This window comes from Strigops habroptila, chromosome 8 (genome assembly GCF_004027225.2).
Source record: "Strigops habroptila isolate Jane chromosome 8, bStrHab1.2.pri, whole genome shotgun sequence".
Classification (NCBI taxonomy): domain Eukaryota; kingdom Metazoa; phylum Chordata; class Aves; order Psittaciformes; family Psittacidae; genus Strigops; species Strigops habroptila.
Genome location: NC_044284.2, coordinates 40,418,278 through 40,440,779, shown reverse-complemented (window position 1 = coordinate 40,440,779; position 22,502 = coordinate 40,418,278). Strand labels below are relative to the sequence as shown.

General features: G+C 51.3%; 2 protein-coding genes across 6 annotated transcripts in view; one reads left to right on the top strand and one right to left on the bottom strand.

The window, feature by feature from the left end:
- Positions 1 to 14,547, top strand: part of ASTN1 (astrotactin 1) — a 56,366-nt gene extending 41,819 nt beyond the window's left edge. Inside the window, exons 16-24 of one of the 5 annotated variants that reach the window (XR_003992606.1) lie at positions 44 to 232; positions 3,203 to 3,471; positions 3,722 to 3,855; positions 4,498 to 4,649; positions 4,970 to 5,105; positions 5,216 to 5,316; positions 5,970 to 6,153; positions 10,877 to 13,172; positions 13,256 to 14,547. Coding sequence is in view for 4 of the 5 variants with exons in the window: in XM_030494586.1 (XP_030350446.1) it covers positions 44 to 232; positions 3,203 to 3,471; positions 3,722 to 3,855; positions 4,498 to 4,649; positions 4,970 to 5,105; positions 5,216 to 5,316; positions 5,970 to 6,153; positions 10,877 to 11,111 (1,400 nt within the window). In the remaining variant the exon portion in view is untranslated. Of the gene's footprint in view, positions 1 to 43; positions 233 to 3,202; positions 3,472 to 3,721; positions 3,856 to 4,497; positions 4,650 to 4,969; positions 5,106 to 5,215; positions 5,317 to 5,969; positions 6,154 to 9,466; positions 9,970 to 10,876 lie in introns of those variants that run through there. The other 4 variants (XM_030494587.1, XM_030494586.1, XM_030494589.1 and 1 more) reach the window with 4 other exon arrangements.
- A 6,322-nt stretch (positions 14,548 to 20,869) lies between these two features.
- Positions 20,870 to 22,502, bottom strand: part of PAPPA2 (pappalysin 2) — a 95,542-nt gene continuing 93,909 nt past the window's right edge. The window contains exon 23 of the mRNA XM_030496228.1: positions 20,870 to 21,112. Coding sequence (XP_030352088.1) covers positions 21,038 to 21,112 — 75 coding nt within the window. The 3' untranslated portion in view covers positions 20,870 to 21,037. The remainder of the gene's footprint in view (positions 21,113 to 22,502) is intronic.

Below are 22,502 nucleotides of genomic sequence, written 5' to 3'. Positions count from 1 at the left end.
GGGTCCACTGGCATCTGAGCATCTCCTCCCATCTCCTCCCCAGCCTTCAGCAATGCACTCCACTCACTGGACGGGGCTACCTCCCGTGGAGATTTCATGGCACTGCTGGACCAGTTTGGCAACCACTACATCCAGGAAGCAGTGTATGGCTTTGAGGAGTCCTGCTCCATCTGGTATCCCAACAGGCAGGTCCAGCGGCAGCTTTGGCTGGAGTACGAGGACATCAGCAAAGGTAAGAGCTCTGCCTGTCCCCAGGAAGGGTCTGTACAGCCACCCCATGGGAAGAAGCAGCATAGCAGGGAAAGTGCCTATTCCATGTCAGAGCTGTACCCCATCTCTTTTTCTTATTTGCACCTTTTGAAGCTGGCCAAAGAACTCCTATGTGCTGCAGCAGGCGTTAGTCTGGGCCAGAAAGGAAGATAAATACCACATCCCCAGGGAGATGGAAGATGAATGCACTAATCCCAGCAAGCCATCCTGCCTGATTCTGGACTTAACTGTTATTTGTCTTTAATCCTGTTACTTACTTCCTTTTGTCTCTGCCATATCTGCTCTCTTCCACTTGCATCCCATGGCAAGTGGAAGACTTTTTTCTCTTGAAAATGTTTTTGTCTCCAAGGCTATCAGCAATATGCTTCTAGTGTCTGGAAACCAGTTATGAAGTGGAAGGTTCCCCATGGTGCAGAGGGCATCTGGCACTGTTGCACCTCCTCTGGTGCCCTCGCCAAAGTGAGGTGTGAAGGATCCCTGGGGGCAGGGGTTTTGCAGGGAGGTGATGGCTGGTTTGGATGCAAATTTTCCAAGAGCAGAGGTAGCCTAATGTGTGCCTGCTGCCAGCTGTTACCAGGACCACAGCATCTCTTGTGCTGGCCTTTGCAAAGCTGCCTGCAGGCATTTTGCTGCCTGTGCTGGGGATGTTGGGTTGCATCACCAAGGTTTGTGCAGCAAACAGGAGCCAGCTCCCAAGCCCGGACAGGGGGGATGCTGAGTGGAGATTCTGCTTGTTAGGTGACCTTGGTTTGCTGACCCCTGCCCAGGAGCTCCCAGGTGCAGGCAGCTCACATGGAGCTCACAGGCACCATGACTGCTGCATCGTTTCCATCATGAAGCTCCATAATTCTCAGTATTGGCACCAGCTCACAGTGCTGCTCTTGCTATGCCCTGGCCACAGAGACGTTTGTTTTCTCTCCAGGGCTCCTGTGTGGGGAAGGCTTTTTTCTGAGCCTGAGTCTGGATCCTGCGGGCTCAGACCTCCTGCAGCCTGGACATCTTCCCAAGGCCACCTGTGAGAGTACAGACCCATTGCTGTTTTGCTGTGGGCTGTCTCCAGATGTAGCATCTTTTGATTGCAAGTGCTTTTTTTTCTCCTGCAATTTCCTCCTCTTTGATTTTCCTGCTTGGAGGCTTTTCAGGTCTGGCAGTCTCTTTCCACCCACAATATCACATTTCGTTTTCACTCTGGCACCTGCCACTTTCTCTCCTTTGCTCTTTGTTTGCAAACGTCAGGAGCTGGATATCGATTGAGAAATTGCAAGAGACAAATCATTCCCTGGCTACTCTGCTTTCTCTTAGTGCCTGCTAAGTTGCAATTCACAGCCAGCCCAAATTGATCTATTTCCAGCTTGCTGGGGGAGCAGAGTAATGCTCTTGTACCCCAGGCTTTGTTCAACAGCCTTGTTTTCTTTGCGGGAGTCTTGAGGATAGGCTAGCGCTGGCCCACTTCTCAGTAAGCCCTTGAAATAGGAAGATCTTCCTATTGAGCCATGGATGTGCTCTCTGGCAGCTCCCCGCAGCAGCCAGCCTAAACCAAACCACCACTGCTGATACCCTGAACCTGTCCCAGGCGGGAGCCTTTGCCTGGGCATCCTTCAGCTTCCTCTGACCTCACTGACCATCATTAGTAGTCCCTTTGGGCCTTTCTTCAGTGTAGACCCAGGAACATTTTGGGTGAAAAGCACTGTTCCCCACACAGCAAGACTCGCCAGGGCATAGCAGTGATGGGCAGATTCTACTTTCTTGACTTTTCCCCTTGTGTCAAAATATTTCCTGCTCTGGGAGTGCTAGAGAAAAGTCTACCAAATGCAAGGTCTGGCTCACTGCCCTGTGTGGTGGGGACATAGTGGCACCCACCATTAGGCACCTCTGCGTGGAGTTGTGAAAAGCATCGACCATGCATGCTTCCCTGATGCAAATCTTTGTTCTGAGCCTGTTGGGTTGCAGGGTTGGCAGGGTAGGACCTGTAAATATTCCTCCATGCACATGGGGCAGAAGGTAGATGAGCCTTCAGTCTCATCACAGGCTGGAGGTCTGTGGTCCTTCGTCTCACTGTTTTCTTTCACTTCATGATGATGCTTTGTAAGCTAAGCCTAAGGGCTTCTTAGAGAAAGAACCTATTTCCTTGCCCAACTGCAACTTTGCCTACCTCCATCATGCCCCATGACAGTGCAAAGAGATAGGAGCCAGGCTAGAGCCATCTCCTGAAAGGGAACTGCTTCCAGTGTCCCTTCCCCTGCATAGGGACTGAGTGCAGGAGGGGTAGAGGGGCTGGAGAGGGGCTCAGTGGCTTTCTAGCCATCTCAGGAGCTTCCTGGGCATTTAGAGGCACTGGCAAGTCTTCCCTGCTCATTTTGAGATCTTTGGTGCTGCTGGTTGCACACATTTGAGGGGGGATGGAGACACTGAGTCAACATCCTTTGTGTGCACCCTGGACTGACACTCATCCTCTCTGATCTCATCTTCTGGTCTGTCACATCAGCTTTGATGGAGTCCTTGTGAACTGAGTAAGTTGAGTGAAGAAAGCAGCTGTTGGGTCAGGAGGTCTTTTGCAGTATGGGGTGAAGGTGCCCAGGCAGATCCTTCATTAATCTCCAGCTACATGAAGGAGGCTCCTTCTCATGGGGACCTGCTGCAAGGGTGGTTCTTTCCAGTGCCAGGCAAAGAGCTTGGGCTGGGGAAACTGAGGCACAGGGAGACAAAAGAACCTGGTGGTAGAGTCCAGAGTGGACTTTCAGTCCTGATTCCTCTTGTGAAGACCAGTGAGCATTTCATCCCTACAGAGCAAATGGGGAGCTCTTAAGAATACAGGAGGGTCTCTGGGCAGCACTGCTTCTCTCTTGGGTGGAAGGCAGGGCACTAGCCCCCTTGCATCTCTTATTGGTGGCTTGGAGCCCACCCTGCTGCCCCTCTTTTCCTCCTTCCCCAGGAAACTCCCCCTCGGACGAGTCGGAGGAGCGTGAGCAGGACCCCAAGGTGCTCACCTTCCCCGAGTACATCGCCAGCCTCTCTGAGTCAGGCACCAAGCGCATGGCAGCCGGTGTGCGGATGGAGTGCCAGAGCCGCGGGCGCTGCCCCTCCTCCTGCCCACTCTGCCATGTCACTTCCAGTCCCGACGTGCCGGCCGAGCCCATCCTGCTGGAGGTCACCAAAGCAGCCCCCATCTACGAGCTGGTCACCAACAACCAGACCCAGCGGGTGAGGAGCCATTGGCTGGGGATGGTGGGGTGGACAGGGGAAGGTGGCAGGACAGCATCGAAGTGATCTTTGCAGGCAGCTTGCCCTGGTAGCATTATGTCAAACTGTGGCAGCCCTTGCCCACTGGCCAGCCCTGCTCTCCAGGGTGGACAGACCATGCTGAACCCACTGAGGGGTGGATGAACACTGACTTGATTGGTGGTAGGATGGGAGCTCACCTGCCCAGTGCTTACACATTCTTCTCTCTCAGCTCTTGCAGGAGGCCACCATGAGCTTGCTGTGGTGCTCGGGCAGTGGGGATGTCATCGAGGACTGGTGCCGCTGTGACTCAAGTGCCTTTGGGGCTGATGGGCTGCCCACCTGCGCGCCTCTCCCGCACCCCATGTAGGTCACCTCAGGTGCCCAGCCTGGCCTCTTGGTGTGATGGGTTTGGGAGGAGGTGGTGATGGCCAGTGGCATGGCGACAGCAGGTGGGGTTATGGGACAGGTTTGCAAGTGGATGGGTGACCTGGAAATCAGGCAGAGGGTGCAGAGATGCAGTATCTTTCCTAAATTCACCTGGGGACTGATTTTAGATGCATCCTGGTAGCGCAAAACCAGAGAAGGAGCCCTTTGGACCAGCATGCCTAGAGCCAGGAGGAGTAGGAGAGGGGGATTTGCTTCTCTCCTGAGGTTGCTCTCTCTCATTATAGCTTTGAAGCCATTGAAGAAAAGTAATGCAAAACCAGTCCACACATACTGTCTTACAGAAACCAACTCATTTCTGGTGCATTTGCATGTGGTCTGCACAGCAGTGAGTGGCAGTAGCAAACACACTCATGCTGCCTTTTACATCAGCCGTAGGGACTGGCTGGAGAGGTTGTCCTCAGGATCTCTCCCATACTGTGTGCCTCAGCCTGCTGGTTTTGCTGCCTTTTTAAGGCACAGAGGAGCAGCAAGGTGGTGATAGACATGGGTGAGGATGAGCATGGGTGGGTGGCAGACCTTGCCCTCCCGAGATGCTGACCATCTGGCATTGCTCCCCAGCCTGCGACTCTCCACTGTTCATGAGCCCAGCAGCACACTGGTGGTGCTGGAGTGGGGACACTCGGAGCCCCCCATCGGGGTGCAGATTGTCGACTACCTCCTCCGTCAAGAGAAAGTCACTGACAGAATGGATCACTCCAAGGTGGAGACAGGTGAGTGGGAACTCCACTGGTTCTCTCTGGGGAGAGTGAGAGCCTCTGTCTCCTTCTTTTCAAGTGGGAACATATCCAGTATCCTGTGAAAGAGAAAGCAGCCTATCTCCTGTCCACTATGCTGAACAAGTGGCAGCTCCATGCCATAGTGATGAGTCTTTCTGGAAAAACAATGGGTCCATCTCGGCACCAACCTCATGCATGAGCCTTGGTCCCCCTCAGCACCAGGCAGTGTGTTAGCAGGCACAGACGTCAGTGGCTCTCCACAGCCCCAGGAACACGTGTCATCACCCACAGCACATCCTCCCCTCTCTCCCTAGAAACAGTGCTGAGCTTTGTGGATGATATCATCTCTGGTGCCAAGTCACCCTGTGCCATGCTGGCCCAAGTGCCTGACAGGCTGTCCTCCACCATCTCCCTCATCGTTCGCTGCCTGGAGCCTGACACCACCTACATGTGAGTTGCCTCTCCTGTGCCATGCCCATGGCAGCACTGTTGCTCTGGTGCTCCTTTCTTTGCACGAGGTCTTGGGAGTCCAGAGCTTCACCTTTTTCTTTCTTGGCCAGGTTCACACTCTGGGGAGTCGATAACACAGGAAGACGCTCTAGGTCCAGTGATGTGACAGTCAAGACCCCCTGCCCTGTGGTAGATGACGTGAAAGCTCAAGGTGAGATGGAGGGAAATGGCTGGACTGTGATACTTGGGACCAGCAACAGGGAGTTTTCCCTTCCAGCATTTCCCTGCACACATCTTGTGTCCTGGCTGTAGCATCTTCTTCACCCATCGTGGCTCAGGTGCTGCCATGTGGTACTGGGGGTTGGTGTGGAGGGTGGCAGGAGGCACACATCCTCTCTGCAAATGCAGAGGTACTCTGTGCTTCTGGAAGGGTGAGAGGATTGGTGGAAGGGTGAGAGGATTGGTGGAGGGGCAGGCATCAAGCACATACCAAAATAGCCAAGACAACCTGCCTGTCCTGCCCAGAAAGCAATTGGTAGTGTAGGTGGTAGTTTTGCTCAAGAAACCCCAGTTTCGGGCCTTCTTGTAAATAAATGGTAGTATATTCACTAACAGTGCCTGATGACACCACATGTTTCTTTTCTTATTTGGACTGAACTATGGGAACCTAACCTGGACTGAGTCTGGGGAATACCATCTACTCTGTTGCTTCTCCACTGTGACCTTTGCTTGATGTAACATTAATCATAACTCAGGGGACAAATCTTGGCTTTGGTCTTGGCTCTAGAGCTGAGCTTTAGTCTGGTGAGCTTTATTCATGGCATTCCTTGCAGCCCACTGAATACCTTTTATACTTCTGTGCAGAAATAGCAGACAAGATCTACAACCTCTTCAATGGCTACACCAGTGGCAAGGAGCAGCAAACGGCCTACAACACTCTGCTGGACCTGGGTTCCCCTAGCCTGCACAGAGTCCTTTACCACTACAACCAGCACTACGAGAGCTTTGGGGAGTTCACCTGGCGCTGTGAAGATGAGCTGGGGCCCAGGTAGGCTTGGAAGCTGGGTTAGCTAGGCAGGAAGGCCTGCCCACCACCAGGTTTATTCCTCGTAGATGCTGGTCACCAGGAAGGTGACTCTGGCAAATCTCATGAATTTGACGATAGAGCTTAGAATCTCACAGTGGGGTTCCTGTTTTGTTGGATGCTGTGCATATGTTTGGGGTCCAGCCATCTCCCTTGAAGGACCATAAACACAGGGCAAGTTGGAAGGCAGTAGACCATTGTCAATCCATCATCCTTGACCATCTCACTAGTCCTATACTGTCTCTCGAGTTTTGATTAGTTCATTCATGCTATGCAGGGTGGGAAGGGGAAGAGATTCTCTTCTTTCCTCAGTAGCTGCTGCCATATGCAAAAATGCAGAAAGTCTTGGAAAAATAATGCACAGTTGAATTGGAGTGTGCTAGAGAAGGGCCCTGGGCGTTGATGCAATTGACTCGCTGTCAGTTGTGGTCCAAAGCAGGCAGTGGATAGACCTTGGTTCTGAATGGCATGTGTTCCCTCCTTTTTGATCCATGTCTGTGGTTGTGTGGGATGATCTCAGGGACATGAGTGTTTTTTGTGCCCAGGCAGTGCTGAAGCTACCAGAGCAGGTTTTGGAGGAGGTTGCCCTGATCTCTTCCTGGCTGAAAATGTCCTTGCATGCCTAACTGAGAACCATGTCCTCTCCCTGGGCTCCTCCAGGTCACTGCAGCTCTTCCAGTTGCCTAGGGATGGGTTGCCTCGTGTCCTGGGCTTGTGGAGACAGCCAGATGTTCCCTTCTTCTCTTATCCTTTGACATCTGCTTTTGTCTGCATGGTTTCCCAATGATGTGGATGCTTCCAGTTGGTTTAGCAAGCTCACTAGGAGATTGTGTGGGCTGCAGTGGTGTTTCACAGCATCTGGCCTCCAAAGAACCAGAGCCTTGAACCCATCCTGATTGAAGTAATCAGGATTACTTCAAGTGTATGTCAGCAACAGCTCCTATCTATGAAATGTATGGCCTCCACCTTACCCCCTGCTCCACACCTCCTCTTGCTGGTTTCACCAGTAGCTGTCTTCCAGCCCTGCTTCTCTAGGTGATTACTTGTGCATTTCTAGCAGAGGACTGGAGATTCTCTGCATACCTTCTCTGTCCTCCAACCCTCTGCTATTTGATCAGAAAGACACAACAAATAGTTGGTGGCTGTCTTGCACTTAGTGTCTTAGGCATATCTCCTAGTTCAGCTTTGGTGGGAAACTCCTAAGAGATCCTATACTCCTTGGGAAATCTGGGGTCACTCCTCTTTCCCCTTTTCCCATTTATGTTCTAAGAAATGTGAGCTTTTTGAGGCACACCCTCAAAGCTCAGTAGCAACATCCCAGCACGTGGAGTCTTGTTAAGGCTGAGGCTCCCACCAGCTCCCCTGCCTAGGGTTGCTTCATTCCCATGACACTGAATGGGATCATCTGTCTCGGACTTTCGTCTCACCTTTGTCTTGGGCCCAGCTGTGGTGATGCTGCTCTTTCTCAATTTCCAGATGTGAAATCCAGCCCCGGTTTGCACAGGCCATCTGACATCTGTTGTGATGGTTTGCATAAGGAGTACATAAAATTCCTTATGTGGCAGACTGGAGTCATCACACAGCCACTGCCATCACTGCAGCTGAGCATTACCATAGCTGCTCACTGCCTCACGTAGGAGACCAAGCACCAAAGAGAACATAGGGTGGAAGCTGCCTTCTAAAGCCCCATGAGGCAGAGGTGTATTGGCATGGAGCAGCCAAAAATGCCATTGAATTGCCCAAATGTTACCTTTGCTGTGTGAATCGACGAGCCAGAGGGTTAATTCCACCCTCTGGAAATTCTGGAGTGCTTAGAATGGGATGACGCAAGTTGCTGATGAAGTGTTTGCAGCTCGCACTACTTGGAAAGAGACATTTAGGCAGCTGCAATGAGTTCTGGTGATGACAAATCTTGGAAAGCAGACCTCCTGTTTGATCGTCTGCAAGGGCGAAGCATCCAGACTGGTGGTGACAGGACAAATCACTTGCAGATGACATTATTTAGCCAGCAGACGGAGTGTTTGTTTGACTGTTGCTGATGCTCCTTTGAAGTCCTGAATGTGGACCCACACGAATGACTTTACCATGTCCCTCCTCCTCCACGTGGCCATGTTGCCTGCTTGCTCTGCTCATTTAGGGTACGCTCGCCTGCCTTCTTGGAGACGCCAGCTGCTGGAATGAAGTGAGGGTGTGCGCAGATAACTTGCTGGGGTTAGAAAAGAGAGTTGCTCCCTCCCAGTCCGAGAAGGGCTGCAGAAAGCCCTGGACTTGGCAAAAGAAGAAATGGAGGGAAAGGCGAGTCATTTTCTAGCAAGTAAGAAGTAGAAATGGGATTTGATTCAAAGCTTGGTGAAGTCTGGTGGTGTCTATAGGCTTTGAGCCAAAATCTGTGGGATCACATTCAACATTCCTGTGAAACTACATGTAATGCTGGAGGAAGAGCAGCAGTCCCAGCACCTTGTCTAGGTGTCTATATGTGGGGACCAGGACAAGTGAGAGGCCACCTACCTTCTCAGAGCTGGAAGACCTGGGCAGCTCAGATGGCTATCTATGGAGTCAGCACCATGCTAAGCACCTTCACCTCTCTGCTGTGATCTGGAAGTGAGTGCTGGGGCTGCAGGTGTCACACAGCTGCAGAGCGGGACAACATCTTGGTGGCTCCAGACTGGCCCCTTTGAGCTGCAGCCACTTTCACAGTGGATCTCTTGAGGGTTCCCCCTCCAGGAAAGCCAAGGTTGGCTCTGGCTGCGCCTGGGGTACATTATTCCTCTCCAAGCAGCTGTGTCATGGTGCATCTGGCCTGGAGGAAGGTTTGGAGGGGATGTGGGTGTTCCTCCATGTGTATGCGTACCCTTGAGCTGTCAAACCAGCCACTACACAGCCATGTGCCCCACACGCAACCCCTGCTTATCCAAGTAGGAATGTGACAATGTGTTTTAAGAATGTGTTTTCCCTAGCATCATGATCTGTGCATCCACTGCCTGTTCTGTGCTGAACAGATGCTGAGTTAAAGCTTCCAAGGGGATGTATCTTCTCTTCTCTCTCTGTACTAACCCACCAACTGACCTTGAAGCTGGCTAGGTAACTTATTCCAGCTCTTGAGACACTTAAAATTTTGTCTGGGTTTCAGGCACATGTGATACTCACCTTCAAGGCACTTGATCTGAATTCATTACCTCCAGATTTTCTAGATTCCCTGGACATCACCCAAAGTGTTAGACAAGTTTAAAATGAACGTAACATGTTTTATCTTAACAAACCATTTTTCTTGATAAAGGTATTACAAGCACAATTTCAAGAGGAAGAATGTGAAAAGGAGAGAACACAATTTAGGTCATATTTGGCCAGGATCCTTCGCACCCTTCCAGTATCTCATCCAGCATGAAGGGTTGGTAATTTAGCACTTTCTCGCTATCAGAACAAGCCCACACTGAGGCCGTGTTGTCCTGGGAGTGCTGCGTGTCTGTCTTCTGCTGAAGATGCATTCCTTCTGGACCTTCTCTCCCTCTGTCATACAGCCTTTTCTCCTGGCTTCCTTGGCTGTGTTATGGCTCTTTATGAAGCACTGCGTCCATGACCTGCCTTTCCTTGTTTTGCTCTCTGCAACTGGAAGATGCAAAATGCACATACAAAGAACTGGGGAAGTCTGCCACATCCCCTGCTCTCTCAGGGCTTTTTGGATCAAACCTATGTTGTATGCCTCAGTATGTTCCTTCTGGTTTGCATGCTGTCCTGTGGGACATGTTTCCTGAACTGTTATTAAATATTACAAGTCATCTACGAGGAGTGTCAGTCATTGTACTTTTATCTTGTGATACTGCATCTTATAAGGATGATAGTTATGATCTCACTTTCAGCCTCCCATAAAGACCCCCACAAGCCAGGCATGGTATTTTGACAAGGGAACAATGCTCCCAGCATACCTGCCTTTTCCCTGCCCTTTCTGCCATGCCACTGTCCTACGGCAAGCCATGAGTGACCAGCACAGTTCCCAAACATGCAACACTTGCACTTCATGGAGAGGACACACATGATGACACTGCCCTGGGCTGGCCACACATGTCATGCCTGACACCTTTTAGCATTTCTCCCCATTGCCTGCAGTAGTGTTGGCTCCCACTTTTCCATCCTGTTATATTTGGGGTCCAGTAACTGCAACAGTGACTGGTGATGCCATTTTGGTTAATGATGTCCACCCCAAGGAGTGTTGGGGGTTTCCCAGCTATACCTGTGACTGCCCCTCACTAAACCCAGCCTTGTTATGGGTATGATATGGGGTGGAAGAAGAAGGAGGGACAGAGCAGGAAAGCGTAAGGTGAGTCCCAAGACCAGTGCAGCAGGTCCAGCACCACCATGGTGACATGGGCATCTCTGACCGTGGGTACATGTTCTTATGTGCATTTAGGTTTGCAGTGCTACCACAGGGCTAGTGTGTCCCCCTCAGCCGTGCTGTCCCTTCTTGTCCTGGCAGCATCAGGCTCCACTCAGCTGCTGTCCATGCTGCCTGACTCTTGCGTTGTGTCTTCTCCCTCCAGGAGCTCCAGCAGTGTCCTTAACGGTCTTTGGTTTTCTCTCTTCATACGCTTCTCCTGCCCTTCCCGCCATCCCCCTGTGGTGTCTCCATCACCCCCACTGCCTCTCGCTGTCTGTCCCCCATGGCATCTCCCCTTGCCCACCCTCACTGCAGGAAGGCTGGCCTCATCCTCTCGCAGCTGGGGGACCTCAGCAGCTGGTGCAATGGCCTCCTGCAAGAGCCCAAGATCAGTCTCCAGCGCTCGTCCCTCAAGTACCTCGCCTGCCGCTACAGCGAGATCAAGCCCTATGGGCTTGATTGGTCAGAGCTCAGCCGGGACCTCAAGAAGACGTGCGAGGAGCAAACGCTGAGTGTCCTTTACAATGACTATGGTGACAAGGACTACTGAGGGTTGCAGGCTCCCACTCTCACACTGGCCTTCCCACGGGCATTTGTGAGGGTTTTATACATGGACCCATGGGGGGAGGGTGTCACTGATGTTTCTGGAGGCAAAAATTTGGACCAGGGAGCGAAACTGGCTGCTCTGTGCAGGACTGACTCAGTATTAGTTTCTTCTTCAACTTGGCCAAAAGCCTTTCTAGTTAGAAGTCTTGTGGGACCCAGTTTTCTTGGTTTTGTTTTATTCATTTTGCCAAGAGGTTCCTCAGCATCAGTGGAGAGGGGAGGTTGGAAGGGCACAGCCTTTTCTCCCACCCCATCCCTGCCCTGGCTGTGGGGACCATTCCCAAGGATGGGGGACATCGGTCACAGGAGAAGCACAGTGACACAGGCAGGATGGGAGAGCAAGGGTGGAGACAGGGCATACAAGTCAGGTTGAAATGCTTATGGTTATAGCTGAGCAAAACAGCCACTGGATGGCCAAGAGGACTGGGGTGTTTGGGTTTTTTTTTGCAGTTGTAAAGTATGAGGTCTGGATGAGACCCAGCTGAGTGATGCTGCCATTGCAGGGCAGGGCTGGCATGGTGTCACCAGCTTGGGTGAGGAGAGAGGACCATTGGTGAGCCCTTCTCCTCAGGCTCTTCTGTCATGGTCAAAGCCCACATCTGCTCCAAGATGCAGAGTCCTCCAGAGCAAAAGCAGCTTGGCCTCAGGGCCAGTGGTCAATTGGACATTGTGAGCTTTCTTCTCGTGGGACCACATTCCTAGGAAGTCACTTTAAAAATACCTTCCATTATTTTATTTTGTACCCACTATAATAAAGACTGAAGCAACATCAAACTACTGCTCAGGAGAGCCCCAGCCAAGAGATCAGCAGTCAGATGGCGCAGATGGAGCTGCCTTCTGCACCAGCCACCCTGTAGCTGTGGCATAGCCCAGGCTCTGTATGGCAACGGGAGCGGGGTGTAGCATACCCCACCATGGTAATGCAGGATGTTCCTGGAGGTCCTGGTCCTAGAGAGGGCTCGGTGACATAGCATGGCAGGCAGGCTTCTGGGAGTGTTGTTTGCCTGCGTTCAGGCTCACATCTGCGCTCTCACCAGTGAGTCTTTTCAAACCAGAGAACTGGGGTTGTCCCGGGACACTGGGCTTGGATCAGACCAGATTGTTCTCCAACACCTTGTTACCACTGATGGTGTTGGAGGCAGCAAACAGCTTCCTTTTAGCTTCAGCTTCTAGCCTGCTTTGCAGAGGAGGCATCTCTGCACTTGCCAACTGTGCACCTTTGATCTGGACAAGCCAGGAGACCTACAGTGAGATTTTTATGATGCCTTTTCGGAGAGAAATTTCCTTTTCATTTTTTCAGTGCTTGCAGGAGCAATCTTTAGCCTGTCTCTTGTGACTTCCTGCCTCATGCTTCCTTCTACCTGCCAAGGACATGGCTTGAACATTTGCATGGTGCTGAGAGGGAGGCAGCTGTGGTCCACAGCTGGTCACAGCCAACAGCGCTGCATCACAGTAATTGCTCAACAGCAGTTCAGTATCTTCCTGCAGGACTAGGCAGTGCTTTGCTCTTCCCTTCCATGGGCAGACCTCTCCTCCCGGGGCAGCTAACCTGGATGGGGGAGCTGCTGCGAGCAGGCACCAGCAGTCAGTGTTACCTGGGTGTGTCGTTTCTGTAATAAATGTGTTTAGCAGGGGTCATCAGGCAAACGTTTGCTCTTTGCAATGAAGTCTGCTGGATCCTTTTGGCTTCTTCTCACGTGTTTCTACCTATATTTTGATGTGCCTGATGCTGCCAAGGGCTTAGGGCTCAGAGCAAGGCCAATGCCATCTCCATGCACAGGTATATGTGCGGATGTGATCTGTACTGAGCTATTGCTCCTTTTCCTTTCAGCCTCCAAGACACTTCCATTTATCTTTTTGCTTCTCCCAGCAGATGCTGTGACAACTTTTAGCTTCCAGCTGGGCAGCTGACCAGAGATGGGCAAAGGGCACCTCCGCTCAATGCCTCAGAGGGGTGCTTGGACGAAGGCTGCTCTGGCCCAGACTCAAGTTGATTGCTTGCCAAGTAATACCGCTAACATGGCCTTTATGTGAAATGCAGGCTGTTTTCCTTTGGGTAGCAGATTCTTCTCTTTTATTTCTCACTAGGTGCAGCAGCAGGGATGGGAGAGGAGCAGTCTGCCAGCCACTTGCTGCAGTGCTGCCAGAAAAACCCTGGACACCCCATGCGTTCACACCTACCTAGGTTACCCTTTTGTTCAGCCCCAAGATTTGCACCGGGGCTCTGCAGATATTTCTGTTCTGCTTCTGCACTCACATTTCAAAGCCCTTGCATGGTCAACCAAAACCTTGCAGCATCATCAGCCGGCTGGGCCGGACTCCTCTGCCCCAGCGTCCCCATGGCTGGGAGATGGACCACCCTGGAGGACGAGGGGAAAGCCACCCGTTCAAGGTCTTTCAGCAGCACCCTTGCACAGTTGGATGGCGCTTGGCATCCCCATCCCATGACGCACCACGTGGTCTGCTGGTGGGGCTGTGCTCTGCCTGGTTGACACTGCAGTGTTCCTGCACCCGCTGTGCCGTCAGGTCCTGCTGGCATGGCACATCTGAGGGGCCATCTTCACAACGGCCCTGGCTTTGTGAAGGCTCAGAATTTTGCCCAAACTTGGATTTTCTTGCCAGAATCCCTCAACTAACATGTGAGCCCATCTCAGACAAATGCCAGCAGCCTTCCATGGGGAACCAGACCTGAGGAGGGGGATGCACCATGGCTGCAGACCTGGCTTTGGTGAGATGTGTTGTATGGAGCTTGCCCACTCAAAGCAGCCATGGGCAAGCCCCATGGCATGCCCTTTCCTGCAGAGCTGACACCATCCACGTCTGCTGCAGGGTCCTACTGTTGCGTCTGCACAGTATTTTCTCTCTTGGACTCCTGGTTCTTCCTATGAGTCCTGGAAGGCTTGAAAACTGGAGAAGACACCATTTTCTATCCATTTCTGCAACCTCCTTGGCCCCCCTGCCCTCTCTTCTTGTTTTATTTCTGAATTAATGGGCGATCATTCACCTGAGATGAACCTCTGGGTCATTATCTTTTCTTTGCTGCACCTGTACCCCTGTAATAACAGCATTACTACCTTTTACTTGTCGTGAAGTTATTTAACATATAAAGATGGTTTGGTCCTTTTCTTTACAAAAATGGCTACAATTCATGTTCCTTGATGTTCTATTAAAACTCTAATGTGACGTTTTACTACTGTAGATTGAAAGTAGGGTGCTTTAGGGTGACATAGCCATGTGGCAAGAAACACAAAACTCTTCCAGATTACTAAAAAAAAAAAAAAAGTTTTAAACAACAGCAATGAAAAACCCCATTGTAACACTATGTAAAACTCCAGATGATAATTTAACCGACTATTAAACGGAGCTGTTAGTAATCCGTGGCTCTGGCAAACTGGAGTGTTTGTTTATAGTTTTGGTCCAGTTGATGTCATCTTTTGGTAGTGGATGAAACACTCCCAGCCTTTGAACTTGGTTGCATTTTCACACAAGTTTAGCATTAGCCTATCTGCCCACTGGGTTAGCCCAGTCCCAAACCATTCAGTACACACAGCCGGAGCCATGTCCTGCACTTCGCCTTGCCTACCTGCTCTTGCTGGGCACAGGAAGGTCCAGATACCTGCAGGCACCTCTGGTTTTGAGAGAAAGACTACATTTAGGCATCCTTGGCAAGAGGCTCTCAGTCCTTGCTTTGCAAACCTCCACAGACACTGGGAATTTGGAAGCAGAGTCAAAAAAAATGCTCCATTTAGCCTGTTTTTTTAGCATATAAGGTGAATGGGATGGTGCTGTCTGGTGATCAGCCACCTCCTGAGAACTTCCTGGTCCATCTGGCAGACTTTTGACAGAGGACCATCAGTCTTATGAATACTAATATTCTACAAACAATGTGAAAATCAGTGCCTGAACAGATGTGAGAGCTGCAAAGGATGCCTTAAAAGTCACTTACAGTGCAGTGTTGTGTATAATGCTTAGGCCGTCAGGACTTGTAGAGGCTGGTCCCTTGGCCGAGCCCAGTGTATACTGCCATGCACCCTGCCAGATGCGTACGAGACCTGGGGAGAGACGGGGATTACTGTGGGCAGGCAGACAGGATGCCTGGGAGGACACGGGAGAGGGGGAATTTAGGGACTATGCACACAAATCCATAGGAAACCAGACTTCATTAAGTCTCATGGAACAATTTTTTTTCTTTCTCTTCCCACTGTTAAATTGCAGGAAAATAAGATAAAAATACATTCAATACTTTCCTTCTGCTATTTTCCATGCAGTTAAATGCTGTGGCTGCCACCGGCTCATTGCACAATAACCCATGGCTGTGGAATGAGACATGAGGATGAGAAGGAGGAGAAAGAGGAGGAGAAAGAGAGGGCATGCGTGGCAGCAGGGCATGTGGTTGCAAGCCTGAGCTGTTGTGTTAAAGAAGTGAGATTTAAAGACAGGACAAGGGAAATCAAAGATAACAAGGAGTTGACTGTGCCCAGTAGGAATATCATGTGTAAGAAGGTCTCAGCATGGCAGGATCATTGCACCTTTATCAGAGCAAAATCTCCCCAGGGGTCATGTGCTTGCAAGCAATGGGGGTTTGGAGAAAGTCACGCCAAGAAGGGTGAAGTGGACTGTAAGGGTGCATCACCAGCACAACGGCAGCTTTTTAGGAAGGGTTTGGTAATCTGTGTGTGTGTTGAAAGGGTTGATGTTGACCAACTGTCCCTATTCATCCTCAGAAAGCAGGTACCAGAAGGGATCACTGCATTTCAGCACATGCACAAACGTCATGGCACTGCTGGAGCCCACACACAAGGCACTGGTCCCCACAGTCTCGGTGGCTGCCTTGTTTCTTAATGACTCCTCCATCATAACAGCTGTCAAAACTTTTCTCATCCAGTTTGTGCTGCTGAAAGAGCCACCCTACTCAACCCTCATTGTCTTGGGGACATAGGGGTTGGCATCTCTTGCCTTGAGGCTGGGTGTTTGGCAGAAGGGAGGGGATGGAATAGGGAAACAACTCTTCACTTGGCTACTGCCGTAGACAGCTGCTCTTTTTGTTTCAAATACAAGACATGCAACTGGGGTCCTTGTTGCTTGGGGCTGTGGAGCCCCTGAATGGGCTGTCCTTCATGGGAGCAAATCTGGCCCTGGTGGAAGTGCATGATTTAGGGAGCTTTGCACCAGAAAGGACATCCAATGTCACCAGCAGAAGATGCCCCTCCTTCTGGGAGCAATGAGAGAGTCCGTGCAAAGATTACAAGTGAAGGCCAGTGCGGAGCAAAGGGAGGCACATGGCCATCAGAGATGGCTGGAAGAAAAGGAAGTGGGATCTAAAGACAGGGCAAGGGAAATCAAAGATAACAGGGAGTTGACTGTCCCCAGTAGGAATACACCCCCTTTGATTTTAGGCATATCCATCCCAGAACCCGACCTTCCGGACATGGTGCAAGGGACAGCACTGGAGGCAGCCCTGCCCACAGTCCTGCCTGCATGCCCATGTGCCTGGCATCCCCAGCAGCTCCAGCACAGGCAGTTAGAAGGACGAGGGGCTTGCCAGGACACCACTTGTTTCCAGCAGCAGTTTCTAAAGCAAAGCACCTCAGCTTGTTTCAATCAGGGCTGTGCACACATGGCTCCAATTGCTGGTGATGGGAAGGGCACCCTGGCTGTGGTGAGGAAGGCAGGCTGTATAATGTGCCCAGCCACCTCGGGGTCTGCAGGGACAGCTACTTGTCCCCAGGAGCTTTTTGCCTGCCCAGCTACCACTGCAGCACTGTGCACCTTGTGTTAGAGACTTTTCCTTCCATTTCCTCAGCCCATCGCTTCTGTCTGGGGCCCTTGGTGTACTCACATCTGCCCTTCAGGAGAAAAGTTCGGATTTCATAGCTTTCCATAGCCTTAGCATTGCCCACTAGGGTCCAGCAGCCCATGACCTGCTGCAGGTGCCTGTGGTTTTCAGTCCTTTCCAATCTTTCCACTTGCTCACCTGTGACTCACCTTCTTCCAACACTTGCAAGAAAGGTGCATGGAGAAGGAAAGAGAAATAGCTCCTAACACAGCTTTGGCCTTTTCAAACCCTGCACTGAGCTGCAAAACAGCAAAGGGGCTCCTTGAGGGACCATCTTGCCCCTGTCTGATGGGGGGAGAGGCTTGAAATGTCCCTAGGACTGGTTCATCAGAAATGCAGCCTGGATGTTTTTAGCTGCCATTTGTGTTTGCTTGCTCTTGGGGATCAGCATGACTTTTTTTTTCCAACTTGCTCAGTTGAAACAGTCTGTTTGCTCAGTCTTAAAAAAGGAAAGGGAAAAAAAAAAACCCCATAACATGGACACCAAAACACCTGAACACTGGGAATAATGAAAACCATGTAATCCCCTTTCCCCAAAGTCTATAAACAGTAGCATTTCTTCCCAGTAAACCACCCAGTAGGTCTGAGGAAGTGACCACAGGGCAGGATGGTCCCATTGCAGGTGAACCACCAGCTGTGGCTACTATGGACCACTGTGACTCAGTGGTTCCATGCCTGGCACCATCAGAGGGAGACTTGGCCAGCTGGGAGCCACTGAGAATTGGGAACTGCAGCAGGGAAAGGCTGCTGGGGTGAGATGCCAACTTCCAGCCTCATGCTGTCCCATATCAAGCTATGCATGACAACCTTCCAGTGTGGGGAGTGGTGGGACTTTCAAACCTGGCTCAGAAGCTCCAGGTGCCTCTGGTCCGGAGGGGATGCTCAGGTATGGCCGGGGACATGCAGAGCTGTGGCTACAGCAGGCTCCATGGGTCAGGTTGCTTCATCCAGTGCTGCAAATCCCATTTTCCAGAGCACCAGAAACACTGATTTGGCCACTGTGCAGAGTAAGCCAGCTGTGGGCATCTTTGAAGCAAAGTCCTAACCCACAGGGGCCCTGTGGATATCTCCTGCCTTGGTGACATGGGATGTTTGTGGGATTTGGAGATGTCCACGGGTTCAGCTGGTACTATGGCATCAGCTTGCCTTGGTCCCCATTATGCTTTGTGCTGGCAGTGCACTGAAGCAACAGCAGATGGGTGCCTTGGGCAGAGAAGGACATGTGGGACCAAGGGTGCTGGGAGCAGCTGAACCACCTCCCTCCCCCAGCCTGGCCCCCCTTCAGGCGAAGCAAAAAGGCAAAAGAGGTGGAGGATGAGAAGATTATTTATTTTTCATAGATTTTTATAAAAAATAATTATCAAATACAAAAAAAAAAAATAAAATAGCAGCAGCCTCCATTGTGAATAAAACCCTAAAGGGGACAAAAACCGCTCAGTGTCGCTATAGAAGGACAATATTTCAGTACGTAGAAGCTATCCATTCACGAGAAGCACAAATGTCTACCAGCCAAGCCAGCACCTCCAGCCCTGCCCAGGTTCTCCTGTCCATGGGGCACGGTCCCTTCCCTGTACCCATTGGTAGCCAAAAGGGTAAAACTTTGGCATCTAAACACATGTGCATCCGTGTAACACTGACACCAGGCAGGGAAGGGTTTGGCATGGCAAGATGCTGGGGCTTGAAATCCCCCTTCTGTGTGTCACCCTCATCCCACATACCCATTCTCCCCAGCTGTGGCAGGCTGCTGTACCCCTGCTCCTACTGCACCGGGACCCCTGGATATCCCCTTTCCTGTCCTGCTGGAGCAGGACAGGCAGCCTGAGCTGCACCTCCTGGGGACACTGGAGCTAGAATAGTCTCAAAGGAATTTTATTTTTTTAATTTCCTTGGGTTGTTTGAGGGGTTTTGTTGGGTTGGTGGGGGTTTTTTGATTGAAAAGTGTGTGTCGGTCAAAAAAGTGCAGCCCTCTGCCAAACTGCATTTGGCTGAAAACCCCCGGGTGTTTCACTTGCGCATAATGGGAACAGAAATGTCAGTGTGTCCCTGTTGCAAGAGGAGGTGGGGCCCATCATGGCTTTCCCCCTCCGCATCCCTGCCTAGACCAGAGCAGCAGGAGGTGACCCGCCGTGGGGTGATGGGGACGCTTGCAATCAGGAAAAGGATTGGAGAAATACAAGGCAGCTCTTGCCCAGATGGTGGTGGGATGTCCAGGCACCTCCGCCCCTACTTTTGTCCTCCGGCAAAAGAGTTTTAGGAGATGCCTGACAAAAAGGGCGGGGGGAGCTAGCGGATGCCGAAGGATGCCTTGACAATCCCCGGTCTCTCCACACCGTGTCACCCTCTCTCCACTCTCCGGCTCCGCACAAACCCTGGCTCGGAGCCTGCCGCCACCGGCACAGCCCGTGCGGGGACACTGGGACAGCTTCGGGTCTCCTGGACCAGCCTGCAGCTGCACAGCGGGGCCGTGCTCCTACTCTGTGCTCCCTTCTGTGCTCTCCTCTTTCTGCCCCTTTTCTCTGCCTCTTTGCAGCACAAAACCATCAGCGTTAACATCACCTAGAGCCAGGCACCTTCCCTACCCACTGCCTCTATGGGGCTAGGTCCAAGCTGCTAAGCTGAGCTTCTGGGAATCAACTATGGGGGCAAAGTTTCTTGCTGGGCTTCTTTGGGGCTAGAAGTGAATCTGAAGATTTTCACTTAGTGCCTACAGGAGCAATAGACTCGTGAAAGTCAGTGACTATATGTCCACTGTGATGGGCTCAGCCACAGAGATAATAATACGAAAAATCTCAGTGGGAAAAGATGATGCTCAGAGTTTCCTGACAGGTTGTTTGGGTCCTGTCTCCTTGCATTACAAGGTCTGGTCTCCTTCAAAAACTGCTGACAACCCTGTTGAAGCTCATGTTTGGAACGGAGATGTAGGCAAAGAAAAGAAGGACCACCTCATCATCCTTCATTTAGAGCATCATACAGCTGGGTTGCCCACTACATCCCTTGTCTAGTTGGGTGCCTAGTGGCCGTGGGAAACAAGGGACTGTTGCATGTATTTGCTCCTACTGATATGCAGCAATCCCCACGGTCATGTAAGCCTTCCCAGAGGGATCTGAAATAATAAGTGTCTGCGGTGCCCTTCGGGGCAGCAGTGCTCACCGAACCTGCTATGCTTGCCAGGGTGATGCAAGGGTACAGCAGCATTTCTTCTCAGCCTCAAAATCCTGACCCAGGACCTTAAGCAGGGCAAGGCAAAGCACTGGCAAATCCCAAGGACAAAGCTTGGTGCCTGAAAGATGCTGAGAGCACCTTGAGATCACGACCGCCATGCCATCTGCCTGAGGAGCTCTCTCCTGGTGTGGCCTGGGTGTTTGGCTTCTCTCTCTGTCCTCCTTCCAGCTCCCTCTTAGCAAGGAAAAGGAAATTCCCTGCTCCTCCCACCCTGACCTCCACTTTTCCCAATGATTTGTACTTCACAGCAGCATGGGTGTGAGACAAAGGATATCCTTTCTCAGCTTCATTAAGAGCAAAGAAAATATAATATATATTTATATATATTATATATATGTATATATATATAATTAAGTTTAAATATTTGCAGAGAGATCACAACTACCTCAACCTTGCTAAATGAAGCCTGTACAGCAGAGGGGGTGAATAGTGACAAAATCCAGATCAAAGACAGACACCCAGACACCGGACCAGGACACACGTCCGTGGCAGCGCCTGGGCTCTCGGTGTGAAGCCAAGCCCAGCACATGGCTGAGGCAGTGCTGGACCCCTGGCTGAGCCCCTCCAGCGTGCACCCGGCCCCGTGTCCCAGCTGGGTTCAGGAGGGAGCAGCGGTGGCAGGGGACTGCCACATGCCTGCCCTCTGTTGCCACAGCCCGCTGGCTGCTCAGTGGCCTCGACCCGTTCCCTCTGTGCACAGTTGCCATCCCGCTGCCCAGCTCTTCCTTACACCTCCTGCCCCCTCACACCCCGCCAGGGACCCTTCGCTCCTCCGGTGCTCGCCTGACTGAGAGAGGCCCTTCATGGTGCCGCTACTGGTTCTCCTCGGCTGCTGGGTCGCGGCATGTGCACTCATCCTGGTCACAGTCAGCAGCAAACGGGATCACCTGGCAGGATCAAAGGGAGATGTAAGCCTCTGCTTGGAGATCCCTGGCTCCTGGCACCCCTATGCCCCTGAAGGCCACTCCACCATCTCCAATAAGGATAGATAGACACTTTGGGCTGTGCCCTGATATTGTCATTGTGGAGGCTGCCAGGCTCCATGCTCCCTAAGAAATGGGCTCGATAAAACAGCTGAGTTTTAGTCTTAGCATTTGCTTTTCTGTTAACTTGTGTTTCAAATTTTGCAACCAAGGGTCAGCTTGAGTCGTGTGCCCCCCAACAGTCAAGTCCTGGGGAGAAGATTCCCATGGTGGGTATGAGACATTTGGACTAGGGTTGGCAGTGGTGAAGCACCTCTAGATTTCAGTTTTACTTTTGCCCCTGTTAGAAAGCCCCCCTTGTCCACGTCTGAGCCCATGGATCTGTCCTTCAAGCTACTTCTGGACCTTCCGGGCTCAGCAAAGAATGAAGGCAGAGCATAGCATCATCTTCTGTAGCTCTTGGAGGAACTCAACCAAGTTCCCAGCTGCAAAGGCTGGTCTCCACATGACACATTATAGGAGGCAGGGTAGATGCATACATTTCTTGTTCATTGTGGATTAAGAAAACCCTGGCAGGCTGGAGACTGTGTGAGCTGGAACAGCCTTTAGTGGGGCAGGCAGTGGGTTCATCTAGGGCCGCTCACAAGCTGTGCTGCTTTGAGACATCCCATGCAGGTAGAGAGGCTCACTGCACATTGCTTTCTCTACAACAACTGTATGTGGCCAAGCAATCTTATGTCACCTTAGGTGGTGGCAGCAGAATAAGGTGGGAGGGCACCAGCAGAGCGTTTGGCTCCTGGTTGACAGTTGCCCAGTCATGGGCCATGGGTGCTGAGAAAACAGTTTCCTCCAAAGGTTTTATACACACCAGGCTCAGAGCCAGGAGGTTTTCCTACTGTTGAAGCACATCTGATTTTTCGCAGCCCAGACCAGTGAGAGGCTGAAGTGGTTTTTTTGGTGTTTAAACCCCATATTCGCGCATCTGCCTTAACGGAGATGTGCTGGAGGCTTGTGCCACGGGAGATCTGGGACCTGTGGGGGATGTGAACTGGGGCTGAGTATCCTGAGAACTATGGGACTGAATCCCCTCACCTTTCACTGTGAACCTGTCCTTTATTTTGGCCAGAGATGCTGATGTCTCAGACCTCCTGAGAGCCATGCCTCGCTCTGAGATGTCATGATATCGCTGGGGGGGTTTCACTCATCACATGGGTGTAGAGCCTTTTCTCTCCTATCTCAACTGGATCTTCCCAGGATTTTATTTTAACTTTTCTGTGTGTATGCATGATGAAAGGAAAAATGATTCAAGTTCCACAACAAAGATGAGAAGATCCAAATTCACATATTTTTGCAG